The sequence below is a fragment of the Notechis scutatus genome, chromosome 6, assembly GCF_049901735.1.
Source record: "Notechis scutatus isolate UNSWTSFEM ecotype Mainland chromosome 6, rNotScu1.2, whole genome shotgun sequence".
Lineage (NCBI taxonomy): Eukaryota > Metazoa > Chordata > Lepidosauria > Squamata > Elapidae > Notechis > Notechis scutatus.
Genome location: NC_142014.1, coordinates 26,874,293 through 26,897,939, shown reverse-complemented (window position 1 = coordinate 26,897,939; position 23,647 = coordinate 26,874,293). Strand labels below are relative to the sequence as shown.

Genomic DNA, 23,647 nt, shown 5'->3' with positions numbered 1-23,647 from the left:
AACTGTTCTGTACTGAAGCTGGTTGCTGCTCTCAAACTGAAACTGAAACTGAAACTCCTCTCCTCTGCTTGTGTTTTGCATTTGGAAGAGATTTCTTTCCAGGTGGGGAGGGGGAGTAGAACTCCTTAGCATCAGAGCGTGTTAATAATAATAAAGGAAATATTAATGCTCTGATGGTCATTTTGAAAATAGTTTGTATTACTACTGTAATAGTTTACAATACAAGAGTCTTCAAATACCAACTGTAATGTCCACAAGGCTGAGCTTCAAAATGTCTTTGCCTTCTGCAAAGTACGTTCATTCACAGCTAGCTTTTATCTTCTTGAAGGAAGGGACATTATCTTGCAGCCTTACTCCTGAGTCACCTGTGCTGCTGTAACTTCTCTTTCCTATGAGCAATCCTGCATGCACGCGCACTTGGCACAGGCTCCTCGGGAACCTCCTCATTGCTGCTGCCAGCCCCCACAATCTCTGAAGGCAGCAGTCCACTCCCTAATGGTCCTGGCCCATCATCTGAGTCCTCGCTCTCCTCAGCCGTCCGCACCTGCTGCCGGCGAACCACAACAGTAACAGGGTTGTTCAATGAATCTGGCTTCCCCATTGACTTTCCTTGTCAGAAGGTCGCAAAAGGGGAATCACATGACCCTGGATTGCTGCAACCATCATAAATATGAGTCAGTTGCCAAGTGTCTGAATTTTGATCATGTGACCTTGGGGATGGCTGCAGCGATTGTAAGTGTGAAAAAGAATCATAAGTTATTTTTTTCAGTCCTGTTGTAACTTCAAACGGTCACTAAATGAGCTGTTGTAAGTCAAGGACTACCTGTATTTTTTTATATATATATATATATATATATATATATATATATATATATATATATATATATATATATATATATATATATATATACACACACATACACATATACATACATATACATATATATATATATATATATATATATATATATATATATATATATATATATATATATATATATATATATATATACATATACATATATGTTTTCTTAAGTTTTCAGGGTACTTACATGTATGGCCTTCAGCTTTGTTCGGGTATTTTCCCACGTCATTATAGTTGTGCTTTTAAAGTTGTAGCAACGTTTCAGCAGAATCTCATCTGCCATCATCAGGCTTCTGTATTGTGTCCGTCTGTGAGTCAGACTTTTACAGTGGTTTCAGATTTAAATTTGGGGCAGCCTATTGCTGTGCCAGAATGGTTTTTTCTTCATCCTGATTGGTTGGGAGTCTTGGTCTGTGTTTATTGGTCTCGGAGTTTGCTGTGTTCTGCTTGATTGGTGTCTCTAATATCTTCTGTCTGTTTTTGGCTCTTTTTGTATCTTGATTGGCTGGCAGCATTGTGTTACTTTATTGGAGGTCTTTAGTGCAGCTTGGCTTCGGGTAAATGGACGGCTATCATTAGTTAGGAAGCTGGGTTTCATCTGGGTGCCTGGTTGGGATGTGTTTGAGCTGGAGGTATCAGGGGGATCTGTTTGTGCCCAGGTGTTTGCCTGGCTTGTGGTGTGGAGATTTTTTGTTTGTGAGTGCAGGCTTCCAAATGATTGACAGCCTGGTGGAATCATCTCTTCTGTTCATGCTTTCTGGTCTTTTTCAATCTCTATGGCTTCTCTGATGATTCTGTGGCTGGAATTTTCTATAGTGGCTAGGGTTTTGGTGCCATTGAAGTTGATGCTATGACCTGTGGCTTCCATGTGTTGGACTAGTGAGGAAGTGTGTTCCAGCTTTTTGACTGCATTTTGTGTTCATCCAGGCGGGTGCTTATTCTTCTATTGGTCTGTCCAATGTATGTGGCCGGGCATGATGCACAGGGGACTTCGTATATGCCTTGGTTTTCCAGGTCAATTTTGTCTTTGGGGTTTCTGAGGATGGCTGCTATTTTTCTGTCTGTTTTGAAGGCAGTCTTGATGTGGTGTCTGTATAGTATCTTACTAATTTTGTCTGTAGTGCCTCTTATGTAGGGCAGGACAGCTGTTCCATGGGTCTGTTCATCTTCTGGGTCTCTATTATGTCTCAGTGTGTTTTTGTGGATCAAGTTGGTGATTTTGCTTTTGTGGAAACCGTTGGCTGTCAATATTTTAGTCAGGGTGCATAGTTCAGTCTTAATGTGTGTCTTGTCTGCCAGGCGTTTGGTTCTAGTAATTAGTGTTTTAGCCACGGAGTTTATCTGTGCTGGGTGGTGGTGGGATTGGGCGTTGAGGTAGCGGTTGGTGTGTGTTTTCTTCTGGTATATGGTGTGTCCTAGTGTGCCATCTGTTTTTTTGTAGATTAGTACATCTAGGAATGGTAGTTGTTTGTTTGTTTCTGTTTCCATGGTGAACTTGATTTTGGGGTGTGCGCTGTTTAGGTGTGTTAGGAAATTGTTTAGGTTTTCTTGTCCATGGGGCCAAATCACGAATGTGTCATCGATGTATCTTAACCATAGTTTGGGTTTGAGGATGGCATTGGCCAGGGCTCTGGATTCGAATTCTTCCATGAACAGGTTTGCAATGACAGGTGACAGTGGTGATCCCATGGGGCTCCTTCTATTTGTTTGTATCTTTGTCCTTTGTATATGAAATATGTGTTGGTTAAGCAGTGTTCTGTTAGTTCCATGAGGTGTTTAGCTGGTTGGTATTTATTTTTGATGATTTCAAGGGTCTCTTTTATCGGGACTTGAGTGAATAGTGAAACCACGTCAAAACTTACAAGCAGATCTTCTTGCTCCACGTGTAGATCTTTGATCATTTCCAAGAAGTGGTATGAGTTTTGTACATGAGAAGCTGCTGTTTCAGCATGGGGCTGTAGCTCTTTGCTAGGTGTTTAGCTAGGTTTTGTAGTGGTGCTCCTCTGGAGCTGACTATGGGTCTGAGAGGTATGCCTTCTTTGTGTATTTTTGGGAGGCCGTATAGTTTGGGGCATCTGGAAGATTTCTCTCTGGGTATGATCTTGTGTTGGATCTCTTTGCTTATGTGGCTGGTTATAATTTTCTTCTTGGTTAATTTTTCAAGATATGTGGTTGGGTCTGTGTTTATGGGTTTGTATGTGGAGTCTTGAAGTAGGTCTGTCAATTTTGTTTCATAGTCTTTTCTGTCCATTACTACAGTGGCATTCCCTTTATCTGCTGGGAGGATGATTATGCTGCTGTCTCTTTTCAGACAGCAATTTCATTTTGCTGTAAGTTGCTTTTTGGTGGTTTGCTTGTGCATAGGATGTTGGTAACTTGGTGTCTTATTTTATCAGCTTCATCTGTATTTAATTTAGTTAGGCTGGATTCTACTGCACATATGATGGATTCTGTGGGGATTTTTGGGGTGCTATAGCATAGTTGAATCCTTTGGTTAGGACTTCTGTTTCTGTTTTGGTGAGTTCTCTGTTGGAAACATTGTACACTAATTGTTTCAGGTGTTGTTGTGAGTTGTTGGGGGTTTTCTGGTCATGTTCTAATTTCTTTAATTTTTTCAAGAGCTTTGCCTGTTTGTAAGTGCTTGCAGATTCTGATCTCCAAGTTGTGAGTTGTTTTATCTTGTCCCAAAGTAGAGGGTGGATTTTGCTGCTCAATTCCAGGTGTAGTGCTAGCAAATCTTTGTTTAACTGATCTAATTGGAATCTCTTACTGTGGAGCTCGTTCCTTAGTAGAGCCATTTCAGTTCTTTTCATGATACGTTTAGTGGCTGCTGTGCTTTGATGAAATTTTAATTTGAAGCAGGTTGGTGTAGTATTGTTATCTCTGCAGCTGCGTAGGAATTGGAGGTCACATAGTATTCCTGCTCTTTTAATTTCCAGTTTCTCGTAGGTTTTGATCTGGCTGTTTAATCCCTCCCCGTAGAGGTTTGATATTTGTTTTCTTAAGTTTTCGCGGGTACTTACTTAAGTTTTCGCGGGTACTTATCTGTTTGTGCCCAGGTGCTATAATGACGTGGGAAAATACCCGAACAAAGCTGAAGGCTATATATATATATATTCTTAAGTTTTCGCATGTATGGCATTCGGCTTTGTTCGGGTATTTTCCCACGTCATTGTAGTTGTTCTTTTAAAGTTGTAGCAACGTTTCAGCAGAATCTCATCTGCCATCATCAGGCTTCTGTATAGTGTTCGTCTGTGAGTCAGACTTTTACAGTGGTTTCAGATTTAAATTTGGGGCAGCCTATTGCTGTGCCAGAATGGTTTTTTTTCTTCATCCTGATTGGTTGGGAGTCTTGGTCTGTGTTTATTGGTCTTGGAGTTTGCTGTGTTCTGCTTGATTGGTGTCTCTAATATCTTCTGTCTGTTTTTTGGCTCTTTTTGTATCTTGATTGGCTGGCAGCATTGTGTTACTTTATTGGAGGCCTTTAGTAACTAATGATAGCCGTCCATTTACCCGAAGCCAAGCTGCACTAAAGGCCTCCAATAAAGTAACACAATGCTGCCAGCCAATCAAGATACAAAAAGAGCCAAAAAACAGACAGAAGATATTAGAGACATCAATCAAGCAGAACACAGCAAACTCCAAGACCAATAAACACAGACCAAGACTCCCAACCAATCAGGATGAAGAAAAAAAACCATTCTGGCACAGCAATAGGCTGCCCCAAATTTAAATCTGAAACCACTGTAAAAGTCTGACTCACAGACGAACACTATACAGAAGCCTGATGATGGCAGATGAGATTCTGCTGAAACATTGCTACAACTTTAAAAGAACAACTACAATGACGTGGGAAAATACCCGAACAAAGCCGAATGCCATACATACATACATACATACATACATACATATATATATATATATATATATATATATATATATATATATATATAGTTTAAAAGATGTCTATGGCTGCCCATCTTAAGCAACTCTGAGCAGCTTGCAACAACCATAAAACCAATAAATAAAACAATCAAAAAAATAAATAGAAACAGCAAAGCAATGAACAAAAACCCTACATCTGGGGTGTCAAACTCAATTTCATTGAGCGCCACATCAGGACTGTGATTGTCCTCAGGTGGGCGTGGCCAACTCGGTGGGCGTGGCCAGCATGATGCCACTCCTCAAACTGCTGGCATGTTTCCTCTTCGTGCTGGGTAGACGGGCTGAAGGCAGGCTGGCTCAATCTTTTCTCTTCACATTTGGTAGACCAGGACGGCCTTGAGGTCCGGATCTGGCCCATGGGCCTTGAGTTTGATACCCCTGCTCTACTCCATAAGGTCGCCCTCGGGATGCCCCAAAGTAGGCGCAGTTGCCAGCCTTCTATGTTTCCGTCCATGCAATCACAGCATCTTCGTTACAAGCAAAGTCTTAAGAGACCACCAAAAGGCCAGAAGGGTAGACATCTGCCAAACTGTTGGCAGGAAGGTGTTCCACAGGGTAGGGGCAGCCATGGAAATGACAGGCATCCAAGGTCCTACTTGTTGACATGATTTCAGGGAGGGGTTCTGGATAAGATGTCCACCCTATCTGATGTGATGAATTGGGTGGATATTAAGGAAAAGTGTCTTCTGACCAAGGCTTATTGAGACACTTAACAAACACACGTTAGTCCCAAAAGCCTTTTTTCTTTATTTCAGCAGCTGTGAATTTTAGTCATTCACAGCCCATAATGAGTCTCAAACAGTTTGTAAAGGGTCCCATGGAAGTCTGCCAAAGTCCTTCAGGATAAGTCTGATAATCACACACCTTTATCTTCCTTGAAATGCTGCCAACAACTACATTTCCAATTAGTTATATAAAACCAAACTGAGTACAAATTCAACACAGAGCTTCAGGTTTCAAACTGACCAGTATGAACAAAGTTGCTTTCTGCAAAGGCTCATGTCCCTTTGCTCCTCCTTTATGTCTTATGGGAGGGCCAATCACCTCCAAGCCTTACTCCCGAGTCTCCCCTTTTGTCTTAACTGTTCTTGCCTTCTGGCAGCTCTGCACACACAAGCACTGGGAACAGCTCCCCTTGTTCTTCTGCCTTGCTGCTGTCAGATTCTGGAGGCCATGGACATAACACATAACTCCCGGATGGCCCTGGGCCCATCTCTGTATCGGATGCAGAACCCTCGTCCGAGTCCTTCGCAGACTCCCAGACTGGTCCATGTTCCTCCTCATTGTCCGACTCTGCTGCCGTCTCTGCAGGCTGCTGGCAGACCACAACAAAGTGATCCTAGGAATAGCCAGGTCATGTACCATGTAAGATTGGAAGTATGATTCTGTAGGAGAAGAGCAGGCAAATCCGGAAGGCAGAGTTAAATGAGTCATCAGCTTAGAATCGTTACAAATGGTCTGGTTCACTGATGTCAAACTCGATCGTGTCACATGACATATCACACAATTTTTTTTGCCTTTGCAGAGCCGGGGTGGGCGTGGCCTGTGCATGATGCATCCTGCCCGCGGGCTACCATTTTGACAGGCCTGGTCTAAATCCAACCTCTCTTGAATTCCATCCAGCAAAGAGCTCTTCCTAGTTACAACCAATTTAACCCAGAGAATTGCAGATCTTTCCAGAACTAAAATGGGAGATTCTTGCATAGCTTTCCTGTCCCCATTGAAACCCGCAAACCCTTTCAGATATGACACGAAAAACAAATCATACTTTGTTTTTTTTTTAAAAAAAGATTGAGTTTACTGCAATAACGTGGCTTCTGCCTGTCACTTTAGTATGTTGGATTGGACCGACACAGTTTATTTGTATCCATATAGTTTACCAGTGTGCTTAAAAAAAAAAATAGATTGCAAAGTGCAGTAATTGTAAAAGTCCCATTCTATGACTCACCAGTCACAATTACTGGCTGGCACTTACTCTGCTACGTTCCCAAGTGGCGCAATTAGCGTGCAGCTTGCAGGTGAAGTGATTACTTTGAGAACACCAATGGAAGTCAACGAATTCTGAACATGCACTTCATTTAATTAAATGCACAAGAACAAACCTGTTCCCCGAAGAATGTTAATATCCAAACCTCCTCTTGGTTCATTATTTCTGGAAGAGCATTTTGATTGCTCTTTCCTTTGATGGATGCAGCCGGTATATTAAGCTACCTTCCCAAGGTCTTAGGATTGATTCCAAGCATATGTTTCTTCAGATGTACGAAAAACATATTAAAATTCAACAACTTTATAAGAGACTGGAAGCCATTTGTGGACTTTCCCATGTGTTAAATACAATAACAGATGGCTAACAGGGGAGTTTGAAGATTAGTGTAATGTTTGGGCTTACCTGTTGACTTCCTTTTTTAAAAAAAACATACATATTATTATACATATTATTTAGATGTTGGGTGGATTTGATTATTAGACAGCAACTTTAAATAAATAAGCAATAATAAACAATCGGGACACAGTGGCTCGGTGGCTAATACGCTGAGCTTGTCAATCAAAAAGGTCAGCAGGTCGAATCCCTAGTGCTGCGTAATGGAGTGAGCTCCTGTTACTTGTCCCAGCTTCTGCCAACCTAGCAGTTCAAAAGCATGTAAAAACGCAAGTAGAAAAATAGGGAACCCTTTGGTGGGAAGGGAACAGCGTTCCGTGCGCCCACTGGCATTTAGTCAGGCCAGCCACATGACCACGGAGACGTTTTCGGACAGCGCTGGCTTTGTAATGGAGATGAGCACCAGCCCCTAGAGCTGGAAACGACTAGCATGGATGTGTGAGGGGAACCTTTATCTTTAATAAAAAATATTAAATAAACAAATACTACTCATCTGGAATATTGGCTTATTTAATATAGTATTTTGTTTCAAAAGCTTACAACCATTCTTCATCAATTCTTTTTTCATCCCCGTAGGTTATTATGCACAGATTATTTTAATACTTCTGTTGTGTTGTAGACCTTACAGTAACTCTTCAACTCTTCTTGCAATAAGCTTATTGGAAAGCTTATAATTATTTGGAGACCCAATATGTAAGGGGAGAGGAATTTTCATTGAATTTACTTTTAAGCTTCCAGCCAGGAAGAATTGTTTATGTTCAATGCTATCTATTGATATTTGGGTCGTTCCCCCCCTCCATTTTTGTATACAATATTTTTTTGCTCATGGTTAGTGTTGGATATTCATTTTTCTGTTTTTCTGTTTTGTATTTTATTCTTGTTGGTAAAAGAAAATAAATCAAAAGATGTAATAAAATTCTAGCTGTGAAACCAGCAGGACACAGGTGCTTCAAAGAATTATTGGAGGAAGAAGGGTTGAAGACTTGTCCACAATGCAACTGAATTATATAGATAATCTGTGCATAATAACCTACAGGGATGAAAAAGAACTTATGAAAAGATTATTTTTCAGAAAAGTCACTACTGACGGATACTTGTTTTTCTTTTTGCCTAAGTCACTTTCTTTGAAAAAATTAAAGAACTGGCTTCTGACACAGATTATGCCTTTTTTAGTTTTATTCTGAATAGAAAATCTATATAAAATTAGTTATTTTTTCTTCAAGACTTGTAAGTACTGCAAATAAATTTAATAATGTATCCTTATGATCTATATTGACTGTTTCCTAGTATAATTTGATTGCTTATTGTACCCTATGACTATCATTAAGTATTGTACCTTATGATTCTTGACTCTTGATGAATGCATCTTTTCTTTTATGTACACTGAGAGCATTTGCACCAAGACAAATTCCTTGGGTGTCCAATCACACTTGGCCAATAAAGAATTCTATTCTATTCTAGTAGGCTGACAGCTCATTCAGGACTTTGAGTTTCTAATGGCAGGTGCTTGATTTATAATATCAATTCCTCCATCAGCTTGGGGAAGGGGTTCTTCTAAATTTGGGCTGTAAATGAGTTGTTAGGTTATAGGATAATAATATTATCTTTCTCTTCATAAGCCACAGTTTAATAACAGCTGAAGAGAAAAGCTTCATCTGTTATTCAGCTATTAGCTCATCTGAATAGCCTACACTGGGAAAATACACTATAAAAACTTGGCTTTTTGGTAAGCTCTGATAGTATTGTTTTGAGATAGCTATAACCTACCAAAATAGATGCTACATTCTTTCTCCTAGATCTGAAGACTTTCTCCTAAAGATTAGTTAAAAACTTGCTCTACCACATTTTTAAACTAGTTGGTAGGTCAGAGGATAACAATATTAGCTTTCTCTTCATAAGCCACAGTTTAATAACAGTTGAAGGCACAAGCCCAGTATAGTCTAGGCTTCCATTTCCTAGAAACCTAGTGTCAGGATTCCAGCAGTTACCCCCATTTAAATCATGAGTCTCGAGCCAAACTTCCAAAACTTCAAAAGAATTTATTGGGAGTTAACATGCCAGCACTGCCTGGGTGTAGCTGACTCTGAGACACATCACTCATTGTCACCCTTGACCCTGGTTTTCCCCCACCCCCTGGGTGTATTGTAATTCATATTCTCCAATGGGACACATCCATAGCCAAGAGTCATCAATCATGCTCTCCAGCTAGAATTTTGTGGTGGCAGAAACTTCAGCCACCTAGTTACTATCTTTGAAAAACTATTTATGGAATGCAGTTTTGGTTTGCAAGCTGCCACACAACTCCCCCCGTCCCTTTCTGTTGGCAACTCTAAAAAGACCATAGAAATATTTTATGCATTGACACCCAGCTTAATTGTGGGCTAATGTTTAGATCAACAACCTCTGATTAACACTGCCTGAACAAGCTGCGTCTCTGGACTGAAAAGATAAGCTGTTTTTTTTTTTTTATTAATTTCTTCCACTGGTTTAAGCTGTTTAATGATAGGGCATGTTTAGTGGCAAGATAAAGGGGTTCCAAAAGTGCTTTTTCAAAAAGAACTGGACTTTCTTTGTTTTTCCTTGAAGACCTTTCGCTTCTCAGCCAAGAAGCTTCTTCAGTTCTGACTCAATGGTAGAGGATGGAAAGATTTATATTCCTTGAAGTCCTCGGGTCATTAGCACTCTCTCTGAGAGTCATTGAGGCCACTTGGAGATTTATCTGTGCCCTCAGGGTCACCTGAAAAGTGCAAATGGGTGTGGAGCCTTCTTGGAACTGCTGAAAGGACTGTGTTGTAAACTGGAGATAGATGATGTCATATCCCTCCTCCTCTGTTGAGGGAGGGCTCTTCAATTTTGACATAGATTGTCCTCTTTGAACCCCTCTTTCAAACCAGAGGTCTTCTCTGTCCAAAATGTGGACTTTGCTGTCTTCAAAGAGCAGTCTTTGTCTTCTAAATGCGGATGGATTTCCGAATCTCGTCCTGATGAGTTTGTTCTCCTATGTTGTGCCATGTGTTTGTGAAGCTCCTCCATAAATGAATAGTTACCTCTTTCCCTATTCTTTTCAGTTTTACAGGTGATTCCAAGTTAGCTTCTAGTATGCGCTATGTAGAAACACAATCTATGCAAATTGGAGCATCATATATGATTCAGTTCAACTTGGTGATGGGCTGTGGCCAGCAATACACACCCCACATGGACAATCAGGTGAAACTGGAGTACTCCACTAATCATGGCCTTACTTGGCATCTGGTTCAAGAGGTAAGTCTGATTAAAGGAGATATTCCTTCATAGAAAACGTTTGTAATATATCTGTCTGTCTGTATGTATGTCTATCTATCTTCATCATCTATCTATATAATTTATCTCTGTCTGTCTTTCTGTCTGTCTGTCTGTCTGTCTATCTATTTATCTATTTATCTATTCATCTATCTATCTATCTATCTATCTATCTATCTATCTATCTCTATCACCTATCTCTATCATTTATCTGTCTGCCTTTCTGTTTCTCTGTCTCTCTGTATCTGTCTATCTATCTATCTATCTATCTATCTATCTATCTATCTATCTATCTACCATGCAATAGTGGAATAATAGAAAAAGCTGCATAAACATTTCACAAATTCATTTTAATTCAGAAATAGAGACTAATGGGGGAATTGTGAAACTGTAGAAATTGATTCATCCAGAAGTCAACATACACTTATAGGTTTAGCTCAAATGTAAAGTTAAATCATGGTTATTATCTTTTCAAATTTCTGGTTGGATAGAACATTCTTGGATTATGGTTATAAACAAATTAGAAATGTACATTTCTTATTTAGTGCTAACTCTTGTTTATTACTGTCTCCAAAAAAGGCACATTATAATGTCTATATTGTTGAACAAGTAAGTTTTCTTGATGATTTAGAGACACCATAGCCCCCAAAGTTAATAAATAAGAAGCAGGTTTGCTCTGATCCCAAATCCTGGTATCTGAAACATAAAATGTTTGTAAATAATTCTAAAATTAGCAATCCTTGCACAACATAGTGTTGCTTCAATGCATTTTCAAATATTTTATTTGTGCAGAAACATCAAGTGATTGCAGCAGGAAATTAAACAACGCTATAGTTCATTATAATGTCTTCATATTGATTTTCATATATTTGTGTTTGTATGTTTCCTTAAGGAATGCCTTCCAAGTATGCCCAGTTGCCAAGAATTTACACCAGCAAGTATCTACCACTCCAGTGAATATACAAAGTGGAGAAGAATCACTGTACTTTTACCCCAAAAAACATGGTAATAGTGTAATTACTTAGGTTTTTGAACATAGAAATATAGTCGTGTCTCAAGCTTGAATGCATATTACTTAGTAAATACATTGTTTGAAGCTAAAATAATTCCTTTTTCCCCTCTTGGTACAGACATTTGAATGCATCTCTTCCCTCTTATTTTTCTTCTGTTATTTATTTTTCTTCAAATGATGCCAATATTTTATGAGATATACCCAGGATGGAAAAAAATGAATAATTTTGGCAGATAAGCCAAAACTTTGGAAAGTTTTCAGGGTCTTATCATCCATAGCCATTTCAGCCAGACGTTGATGGGGATCAGAATTTAAATTCCTCTTGCCCTCTTCCCTTTTCCCTTTCTTTTGTGAAGGACTAAATGAATTCACAAAAGAAATCTGACCTTAAACCATGTGAATGGATTTTGTGACTGTGATGACCCGGGGGGGCGGGGGGGTGGCACAAAGGCAACACAGTCAAGTAAGTAAGAAGAGTCCCTTTAATACCTCCAACTTTGCCCCCATTGTCCAGGTTACCTTCGGCTAGAGAAAAAACTCTCCCAAGAACAGTCTTTATGTGGAGGAAATTCAATCTGAAAACAAAGTACATATAAATTGTAAATAAAAATCCACACAAACCACGGTGCAGCAATTAACTGGACAGGGCAGGATAATTTACAGACTTAAAAGGCCAGCAAAACACACACAGTTGGTAAGGCGCCAGGAACCCAGATAAGCCTTGACAATAATAGATAACTCAAGATTTGCTTCCAACAAGTTGCTTTGCGCAACCTCCCTTTTTAAACACAGTGTTCCCAGCTGCAGCTAATGAAGGGAATCAGGGCCCTTCCCTCCCCTGTAAGCCACACAACTCACGTTGCTCCCTTCTCCATTCCTCCCTGCATGCCCTAGGATGAAGAAGCGGTGGGCCTGGATCTTCTTCTGAATTCCCTCTGCCTTGCTTTACCTCTCCCCTGCTCTGCCCAGCCAGCCTTTGCCCTTCCCCAGTTTCTTCCACAGCCAACGGAGCCACACTCCCATTCCCTGTCAGCTCCTCGGTCTCCCCCTCTGAATCAGATTCCGACAGGGGCATGACAGTGACCTTGAAAAATCTTGCATGTTCAGAGAGACCCCATCTGTAAGTAATGCACATGCTTCAAATTCAGATGGGAACCAAACCCCAAAGGCAACTGGACTTTCTTTGAAGACATTTCGCTTCTCATCCAAGAAGCTTCTTCAGTTCTGAATGAATGGTGGAGAATGGAAGGTTCCATGCCCATTTGCACCATTCAAGTGACCTTGAGGGCCCAGATAAACATCCAAGTGGCCTCAACGACTCTCAGAAAGAGTGCTAACAACCAGATGAGCGCAAAGAATATAAATCCTTCCATCCTCCACTCTTCAGTCAGAACAGAAGAAGCTTCTTAGATGAGAAGCGAAACCTCTTCAAGGAAAAGCAAAGTCAAGTTGCCTTTTGAAGAAGCACCTTTGGGACAACCATGGCCTGGATGACTGAGAATCCTCACAGACATTTGGGATCCAAATATTTCTCTATCCTCCTTTCCCTGTACCCCAGGAGTTCAGATGTCCTTGGCACGAATTGTCATGAATACCTTGTTAGTTTTTCAGCAACATATGTACCTGCAGGACAACTGAGTCTGCCAGATTTTTGACTGTCCTTTTTATTATCAGAATCTGCCTTATTAGAAAATATACAGCATTTGGTAACTTGTCTTGGAACGTATCATCCAGATGCACCTGTTTTCTGGACTTTATTGTACATGACTTATATGTTTCTAACGCTGATGGAAATTAATTTCATTTTTATGGATTAACATAAGAACTGGCTTAATGAGATGCAAGCAGCTGCCAGTTGCTGCCTTCATCAACAAATCAACACCAAACGTCTGATCTGCTGGATAATTGGATAAACGTAATTAACAGTTAACTCGGAAGGTAGAAAAACATAATTTGATTGGCTCTCGGTCCTTTGGCCTCCTTAATAGTGTTTTAAAAAGGTAGCACTTACTCGAAATTTATGGGGAAAACATCGCTTGTGCTGTGCTTGAAGTGGAATTTGTTTGTTGTACTTAAAAAATGGAATGATTTAAGGCTGTGTGGTAACAAAAGCATGAGGAAAGCAGGAATATGACTTAATTGAATAGGAAGTAAAATACCCTACAGGTCTATATCTTATACAGGTAGTCCTCAACTTATGAACACAACCAAGCCCAAAATTTCTGTTGTTAAGTGAGACATTTGTTAAGTGAGGTTGGCATCATTTTACGAACTTTCTTGCAACCTTTGCTAAGTGAATCGCTGCAGTTAATAAGTTAGTAAGCCGGTTGTTAAGTGAACCTGGCTTCCCCATTTATTTTCCTTCTGACAAAGGGGATCCCATGACCTTGGGATCGTCGTAAATATGAAACAGCATCTGAAGCAGTGGTGGTATTCAGCCGGTTCGCACCGGTTCAGGCAAACCGGTAGCAAGGATTTGGTGTGGATCGCCGAACCAGTAGTAACTTCTGGCTGGCCACGCCCCCGACCTGGTCACCCGGTCTCCGCTCACTCGCCCCGCCCGCCTGACACTAGCTTACCCAGTCACTCCTTAAGGTATTTCTTTTTTTTCCCCTTCCCGACAATCATCTGTTCCTACGATCAGCTGTACCAGGATTCCCCTTGCTTACTTACTGCTTCGCCCATGAGGCTTCCCTGAGGCCCAGGAAGGCAAAAAATGGAGGGGGGGGTCAAGGTTTTTTTTTTGCCTTCCTGGGCTCCAGGGAGGCACTAAATGAAGTGTGGGGGTGCTGCGCGCCCCCCTCAGACTCAGTTTTCTGCCTTCCTGAGCCCTAGGGAAGCCTTCTGGGAGCAAAAATGCCCCCACAGGAGGCTTGCCTGTGGCCCAGAAGGCCCCCCAAATGAAGGGGTTACTGCAAAAAGCACAAAAAAGCCACACCCACCTAGTCACGTGGCCACGCCCCCTAGCCACACCCACAGAACCGGTAGTAAAAACATTTAAATCCCACCACTGATCTGAATTTTGATCACATGACCCTGGGGATGCTACAAAAGTTGTAACTGTGAAAAACTGTCATAAGTCACTTTTTTCAGTGCTGTTGTAACTCTGAACAGTCACTAAATGAAGCATTGTAAATCGAGGACTACCTGAAATGGTCAGTTTGTTCTGAAAACTTTGCACACAAAAGTTGTAGAACAGATTCCTAACGTTTTCACTTGGGAAGATTTTTTCCCCAAGACAAAAATAGAATTTTGAAAAAAATGAAATAGCACATTTTCTAAAATACCTGCAGTTATTTTTTTAAAAAATATGTTTTTTAAACATATTCTAAAGCCGAGTGCAATTATAGAAATTATAGCAATTATAGAAGATAAAACACTTCAAATAGAAAACCAAGCTGCATTTGATATGCAAACACTCTTGTATGTTTGTCACTGGGTTTCAAATGACAAGAGTTTGTTGGTTATTCTCTTTTAGCCTCAATAATATGAATGCAGCTTATTGAATGAGTTGTTCATCCTTTAGAGGGCTGCAATAACTTTTATTGTTATTGGGACATGGTGGCTCAGTGGCTAAGACACTGAGCTTGTCGATCAGAAAGGTCGGCAGTTCGGCAGTTTGAATCCCGAGCGCCACGTAACGGAGTGAGCTTCCGTTACTTGTCCCAGCTTCTGCCAACCAAGCAGTTCAAAAGCATGTAAAAAATGCAAGTAGAAAAATAGGGACCCCTTTGGTGGGAAAGGGAACAGCATTCCGTGAGCCTTCGGCGTTTAGTCCTGCCGGCCACATGACCACGGAGACGTCTTCGGACAGCGCTGGCTCTTCGGCTTAGTAACGGAGATGAGCACCATCCCCTAGATCCGGAAACGACTAGCACGTATGTGCGAGGGGAACCTTTACCTTTACCTTAATAACTTTTGAGATACTATTTTAAAACCTCCATAGAGAAGAGTCAATGATCCCTTATCTTCAGATAATTGACAATTTAAATATTGCAAGTTTCTCATTTGCTGAGTCTATGAGTAGCTAGGGACTCCTTTGAGTATAAATAACCAATGTGATTCTAGATTGACTGAAATTAGTCATTTATAACTATTGTGAGCTACTTTATAATACACTCCTTGCTACAGGACTATGAAATCTAGACAACTAGGCCTACACATTAACACATACAAGCATAAGGATGTTTTTAACATTTTCTCCTGAAAAAGTACTTGAAAATCGACTGGAAAATTCCATCCAAAGGGGAAAAAAGTGTATTTTATTTTTCAGTTTTAAAAGTTGGAGCAATAAAGATGGTCTAGAATAAGTCATCTGTAAGAAGCTAATGAAGTGGTCATTGACAATTTTTGAGAATTCAAGCTTATTTTCCTTAACTTTAAACTGTCCTTTTTGTATGTTTGCCTAAAGAATGACAAAAAAAATGGCTTTAATGTTTGATGTTCGTTTCTGAAATATTTGAATGACAATACAGGTAAATCTTGTACTGGTTTTTTTTTCTTACTGAAGCTTGTACATTATAGAGCTAAAAATGCTATTCGAACTCTTGTTTGCCAAATGTGTGTGTTGGATTGTTAGTAATGAAACACATCTTGACAAAACTAGGGTCTGACTGAATCTTCACTGACTTGAAAAATGTTTATGAAAGGATAAACAATAATAATGGCAAATACCTTAATAATTTGATTGAAGTAACATTTATTATGAGCTTTCAGAATTTATTGTCAAATAAATAGAATAGAATAGAATAGAATAGAATAGAATAGAATAGAAGGGGGGATTAGAATTAGAACTAGAATTAGGGTTAGAATTAGAATTAGAATTGAGCTGGAAGGGACCTTGGAGGTCTTCTAGTCCAGCCCCCTGCTCAATTATATTATTTCAGACGTGGCTGTCTCTCTCTTCTTAAAAATGACTTAAAAGTGATGGAGCGCCCACGATTTCTGAAGGCAAGCTATAATGGAAGGCACTTGATATACCAGTGTAAACATTATTTTAAAAAATAATTAAGAGTCAAGACATTATGAGGATAATTTCCTTGCAATGCTACTGAATTACATAACCACATTCAACTAATTCTTTCCATTGCTTTGATCTAAAATTTAAGTTTATCTTTTATTATCTTTGGCGTTCTGCTGGGGATATTCTAAGCCGAATATCAGTTTTATAGCACTTAACACTTAGACTTATATATGTAGACCTCGGAAGGATGGAAGGCTGAGTTGACTTTGAGCTGGTCAAGATTGAACTGCTGGCAGTGGGCAGAATCAGTTTGCAATATGGCATTCTAATCATTGTGCCGCCAGGAAGGAGAATAGGAAAGGGAAGGAAGGAAGGAAGGAAGGAAGGAAGGAAGGAAGGAAGGAAGGAAGGAAGGAAGGAAGGAAGGAAGGAAGGAAGGAAGGAAGGAGTAGCAATAGCACTTAGACTTATATACCACTTCATAGTGCTTTACAGCCCTCTTTAAGCAGTTTATAGAGTCAGCATCTTGCCCCCAACAATCTGGGTCCTCATTTTACCGACCTCGGAAGGACGGAAGGCTGAGTCAACCTTGAGCCTGGTGAGATTTCAACTGTCAAATTGCAGTCAGCCGACAGTCAGCAGAAGTAGCCTGCAGTACTGCACTCTGACCACTGCGCCGCCATAGTTCATTACGATTAGTTAGCTCCTCCTCACAGATTTGTGCATGCTTTTAATGACCACACAATTTTTAATTCTTCTTTCTAGGTCCAGTGCAACACGTTTCCGCTGGAGTCAGTGCTATTACACCTCTCAAGATGAATGGGCCCTGGACAACATCTATATAGGACAGCAGTGCCCAAATATGTGCAACGGGCATGGCTGGTGCGATCATGGCTTTTGCAGGTATCTCCTGTTTGTTTGCTGTTAGAGAAAAAGAACAGAGTTGGAAGGGATCTGGGAGGCCTTCTAGTCCACCCCTGCTCAGGCAGGAAACCCTACACCATTTCAGACAAATGGTTCTCCAATCTCTTTTTCAAAACTTCCAGTGTTGGAGCATTCACAACTTCTGGAGTCAAGTTGTCCCACTGTTCATTGTTCTTTGCAATTACAGGTAATTCTCAGCTTACAACCACAACTCAGTCCAAACTTCCTGTTGCTAAGCAAGACAGCTGTTAAGTGAATCTTCCCCCCATTTTGTGATCTTTCTTGCCACTGTTATTAAATGAATCTCTGCGGTTCTTAAGTCAGTGACACGGTTGTAAAATGAATCTGCGATGACCCGGGGCGTGGCACAAAGGCAACCCAGCCAGAGAATAAGTAGAGGTCTCTTTATTAGCTCCAACTTTGCCCCCAATGTGCCGATTACCTTCCGGTCTGGAGAAAAACTCTCCCAGGAACCTGCAACAGCCTTTGACTGCAGATATTCCAATCCAAAACGGTAAAGACAGAAAACTTTAAACTATAAATCCAACAAAGCAAGATACGATAATAAATCTGACAGGGCACAATAAGGAGTTCCAGAAGTGAAGTAACATGGCAGTAAATCAAACCAGTTGGGAGGATGCCAGGAACTCAGATAACAGCAGCCAACATTAAATAAACTCAATGTTTGTTCCTGACAAATGCCCCTCCCAACTGGTTCCCCTTTAAACTCCCTCCCCAGGTGTGCCTTGTGAAGGGAATCAGGGCCCTTTCCTCCCCTGTAAGCCATGCAACTCACATTGCTCTCTTCTCCGTTCTTCCCTGCGTGCTCTAGGATGAAGAGGGGCTGGGCCTTGGTCTTCCTCTGAACTCCCTCTCCTTTGTTCTACCTCTCCCCTGCTCTGCCCAGCCTGACTTTGCTCTTCCCCAGTTTCCTCCACACCCAATGGAGCCACTCCCCTGCTCCCCGACGGATGTTCAACTTCCTTCTCAGATTCCGATTCCGATAGGGACATGACATGGCTTGCTGCATTTACTTTGCTTGTCGGGAGCTGGCTGGGAAGGTTGCAAATGAGGGTCACGAACCTTGGGATGACACTGCCACCACCATAAATATAAGCCAGTTGCCAAGGGTCTGAATTTTGATCACATGACCCCCAGAGATGCTGCAGCAGTCGTACGTGTGAGAATCAGTTAAGTGTCACTATTTTTCCAATGCCGTTGTAAGTTTCTTTAGGGAATCATTCAGAGTTTACACCGACACTGAAAAAAGTAACTGATGGCCATTTTTCACACTTAACAACTGTTGCAGCATCCCCATGGTCACGCGATCAAAATTAGAGACACTTAGCAACTGATTCATATTTATGACGATCTCAGCATCCCAGGGAGGGGGTCCCCTTTTGCGACCTTCTGTTGAGCAAAGTCAATGGGGAAGCCAGATTCACTTAAGAATCCGGTTACTAACTTAACAAGTACAGTGATTCACTTAACAACGGTGAGAAGAAAGGTCGTAAAATGGGGCAAAACTCAGTGAACAGCTATCTCACTTAGCAAGGGAAATCTTGGGCTTCTTTGTGATCGTAAGTCGAAGATTACCTGTATACTGAATGAGATTTTGGATTATAGAGGAGCAAACCTTACATTTTGCTCACCTCTTATAGTGTGACAAGCGAGTGGTGGGGTGGCCTAGAGGTGGAGCTCTCGCCTCACAATCAGGAGGCTATGAGTTTGATCCTAGGTAGAGGCAGATATTTCTCTCTCTGTGCACACTGAGAATGTATATGCTGAACAAAACTCCGTATTGGCAACAGGAAGGGCATCTGGTCAGCAAACACTCAGCTCCATTCAGTTGCCTAGACTCCACCCCTCAAGGGATTATATGGGGTCATTAAATGGAGATGATGATATAGTGTGACAAGCCATCTATATCAGGAGTCTCCAACCTTAGCAACTTTAAGACTCGTGGACTTCAACTCCCAAAATTCCTCAGCCAGCAAAGCAAAGCTGGCTGAGGAATTCTGGGAGTTGAAGTCCATGAGTCTTAAAGTTGCCAAGGTTGGAGACCCCTGATCTATATAACTCTGTTAGATGATAGATAACAAAGATATATGTAAATACGTGACACATGTTCCCATCAAAAGGCACTTGGATGTTCATTTGTTTGTGCTGTATTGATACCCTCACGGGCATACAATGTGTTTGTTCTCCTCTGCAGATGTGACTCTGGATACCAAGGTACTGAATGCCACCCTGAAAATAATCTGCCTTCAACGATAATGTCTGATTTTGAGAATCCCAACACTTTGGCAAAAGAATGGCAGGAAGTCATTGGTGGAGAGATTGTAAAACCAGAACAAGGCTGCGGAGTGATCTCTTCTGGATCCTCTCTTTATTTCAACAAGGTATATCTATCCATTCACTCAATATAATGCGATCAAGAAAGAAAGGTAGCAGAATGGCATAGATCATAAAACACAAAGAAGACATTCTTCCCTCGTTTTACTTTTTGGGCTTGAATGTTTTAACTTGGGAATGTCGGATTTGCCACAACAGAGTAGAGTAGAGTAGAGTAGAGTAGAGTAGAGTAGAGTAGAGTAGAGTAGAGTGCAGTGCAGTGCAGTGCAGTGCAATGCAATGCAATGCAATAGAATAGAATAGAATACAATAGAATAGAATACAATAGAATAGAATAGGAATAGGATGGCAAGGAATAGGAATGGGAATGGGAATAGGAATAGGAATAAGAATGGAATGGGAATGGAATAGAATAGAATAGGAATGGAATAAGAATAGGAATGGAATGGGAATGGAATAGGAACAGAACAGAACAGAACAGAACAGAATAGAATAGAATAGAATAGAACAGAACAGAACAGAACAGAACAGAACAGAACAGAATAGAATAGAATAGAATAGAATAGAATAGAATAGAATAGAATAGAATTCTTTATTGACCAAGTGTGATTAGACACACAAGGAATTTGTCTTTGGTGCATACGTTCTCATTGTACATAAAAGCTATAAGTGATAAATCATAGTCATCATAAAAATACATTCATCATAAATCATTAAGATACAACACAGTGATAGAATCAACATAAATCATATTATGAAATAAAATAATAAAACAATAACTAAATAAAACAATATAAACTGTAAAGATACAAGCAACAAAATTATAGTCATAAGTTAAAAAGGAGATAGGTAATGGGAAAGTTGGGAAGAATAATATTAATACAGTCTTACTAAATAGTTTGACAGTGTTGTGGGAATTAGTTGTTTAGCAGAGTGATGGCATGGGGAAGAAAGCCTGTCTTTCTGTCTAGTTGTTCTGGTGTGCAGTGGCTCCATTTGTTGAGAAAGGTATAGTTTTATTAGAGATCAAATGTACTGCTGTTTTGCAAAGCCAGAACTGAGAATTGCGCTCCAATATCTCTTTAAGTCCTACTTTTCCTTCCCTTAACTGGCTCTCCTTGTCCATCCCAGTGTAACCAATAACGTTCAGACAAGATGTTTGCCTAACGGTCAGTCCAAGCGCAGTTTGGTATGTGGCCCCTTCCTTCTTCCAACTGGGAAGCCTCGAAGCTGCAGCAACCAGTCTCACAGGAATAGCTATAACTTTCTCGCTCAAACTCATAGGCATAACAGCTACAATAGCTCATTTAGTGACCATTCAAAGCTATAATGGCACTGAAAAAAGTGGCTTATGACCTTTTTTTTTACACTTACAACCATGGCAGTGATCAAAATTCAACGGACTCATATTTATGACGGTTGCAGAGTCCCGCGGTGATTTGATCCACTTTTGCAACAAACAAAGTCATGGGGGAAATCAGATTTCCTTAACAACCATGTCACTAACTCAACAATTGCCATGATTCACTTAACAACTGTGGCAGGAACGGTCGTAAAATGGGGCAAAACTCACTTAGCCAATGTCTCACGGAGCAGCAGAAATGTTGGGCTCAATTCTGGTCATATGTTGGGGACCAGCTAACTATGAAAGTTATCCTCGTTACCTATCTCCTTCATCAGAGGACAGAGTCATAAAATGTGGTGCCTAGAAGGTGGCGCTCTCACCTCACAATCAGGAGGCTGTGAATTTCATCCTAGGTAGAGGCAGATATTTCTCTCTCTGGGCACAATGAGAATATATCTCCTGAATAAAACTCAGCATTGGCAACAGGAAGGGCATCCGGTCAGTAAACACTCAGCTCCATTCAGTTGCCCAGACTCCACCTTGTAAGGGATGATGGAGTCATTGAACAACAAAGAAGAAGAGAAGAGAACAGAGTTATAAAGTGAGCTGAAAGAGATGTCTGGGTGATGGAGAAAGCAAGCAAAACATTTCATCCAGAGCAGTGGTCACCAGCCAGTGCGCCAGGGACCACCAGTAGTCCATGAGAAAATTTTGGTAGTCCGCAGAGAAATGTCATCCCCAAAGCACCCCCCAAAGCAATTAATCCAGGCTGCGCGGGAACACAAGGCTTGCGTCGCTTGCATTGTGAACAACACGAGGTAGTGAGGGGAGGGGGGAAAGGGTGAAGGGGAGGGACTTGCCCCATGTACCCCACGTGCCTGGCTTGGCCACCGGGCTGCTTCTTTCTGCTTCTTTCTTCTTCTGCTTTTGGCTGCACTCAAGGAAAGCAGCAAAAGTCTTTCTTTCTCTCCCCCAAACTCTGCCAGAAATGAGTCTATGGGACCCTGCAAGGCCTCCTGCTCCAAGAGGCTGCGCTGGTGCGACAAGTCTCACAAAGACTCATTTCTGGCAGAGTTTGGGGGAGAGAAAGAAAGACTTCTGCTGCTTCTGCTGCTTTCCTTGCATGAAGCCCAAAGTCTCTCTCTCTCTTTCTCCCCATGAGAATGGAGCTGGAGATGGTATCCTGCGATCCCAAATAAAGAATGATCAATCAGTAGGAAAATGGGGTGGGGAATTTTCCTGCAGACTTTTTGGGGGATTTTCCCAGGGTCTCTGGTCCACGGGATTTAAAATTATGAGATTGGTGGTCTCTGAGGTTCAAAAGGTTGGTGACCCCTGCTCCAGAGCATGAAATTTGGAGGAGAAGGAAGTGGCTCTAAGGAGAAAAAGGGGCAGCTGGATCATCACTTATAAGAACCTGCAGATGGGAAGGTGATAAGGCCAGCAGATGGCTGTGTCTTAAACGTAGACCTGTCGCTCGGATTATGGCTCAGAAAACCCGATGAAGCTTAGAAAGAAAAGAGCACTTAAAACCACAGCTAACAAAAGCGGGATGTTTCGGTGTCCCATTTATTTGTGGGGGGGAGGGGGACGACAAAAACCAGCAAGCCCTTCTTCAGTTTGCACTCTTGAGAAAAAGTGGTTCCAGCCACTCCTAATTCACTCCTCCTACCTGAATAGATAGACTCGCTCACAAACAACAATGAAAGTCTTGCTTTTGCGGTTGTCCAAGGTCGTGCATTCTCACCCTTTATTCTTTGACATTCGGGCGTGATGAAAGAAACAGGGTGTGAGTTTCGCTTCCCTTGTTGTGCGCCGCTTGAGGAACGCCGCGGAAAGCCACGGCTGGCTGTCCCAGCGAGCTCCCAACAGATGTCAGAGATTGATTGTGTGGCTCTAATGTTTGATGATATACACAGTCTGAGGGGTGAACAATTATTGTTAATCCTCAGCAGCTCCTTGGATGCGTCGGAGGCAGTTCCTTAATCTGTAGGGTGCAGGTGTTGGGTATATCCTCTTTAAAGCTTCACTCACTGTCACTAACCTTGGCAACAGCCTGACTGAGATGTTTTTAATCAAAGACTTTTTTTTTTACAGGCAGCTGTCCTAGGCATATTTTTTTTAAAAGATAATTTTTCTTTTAAAAGAAACTGTGCAAGAAATGGTTGCAACCTTTCAATTCAGAATGCAATTCTACATTATAATGCCTGCAATTTTATTTTTTATGGATGTAAGGTTCTTGGCAGGGTGCTCTTCTTTTAATTCATCTCCTCCCCCCACATTTCCTTTGTGATTTTAATAATTAGTCTTTTTGTTTTGTAAAAAAGAAAAAAATTAAAACCTATTGATGTAATGATTCATCTCACTGGTAAAGGAGATTTTGTATTTTAGGCTTCGACAGCGACAACAATTCTATCTGGAATTGCATTTCGGCTGTTTACATGGGGAACGAGATAGCTGGTTTATCTTAGGAAATGCACACAGCTTGAACCCAGAGCCAGAATATCATGTCATGTTCACTAATATATAGATCATCCTATCAAAGACCAGATTTTCTTCAGTAAAAGAGAAAGTGGAAG

The 23,647-nt window shown here is 41.0% G+C and overlaps 1 protein-coding gene across 5 annotated transcripts in view; it reads left to right on the top strand.

Moving 5' to 3' along the window:
- RELN (reelin) overlaps positions 1 to 23,647 on the top strand; it is a 371,671-nt gene that overhangs the window by 231,566 nt on the left and 116,458 nt on the right. For all 5 annotated transcript variants that reach the window (XM_087967748.1, XM_087967745.1, XM_087967746.1 and 2 more), the window contains 4 exons: positions 10,259 to 10,451; positions 11,362 to 11,474; positions 17,210 to 17,347; positions 19,584 to 19,770. In XM_087967748.1, the coding sequence (XP_087823874.1) occupies positions 10,259 to 10,451; positions 11,362 to 11,474; positions 17,210 to 17,347; positions 19,584 to 19,770 (631 nt within the window). The remainder of the gene's footprint in view (positions 1 to 10,258; positions 10,452 to 11,361; positions 11,475 to 17,209; positions 17,348 to 19,583; positions 19,771 to 23,647) is intronic.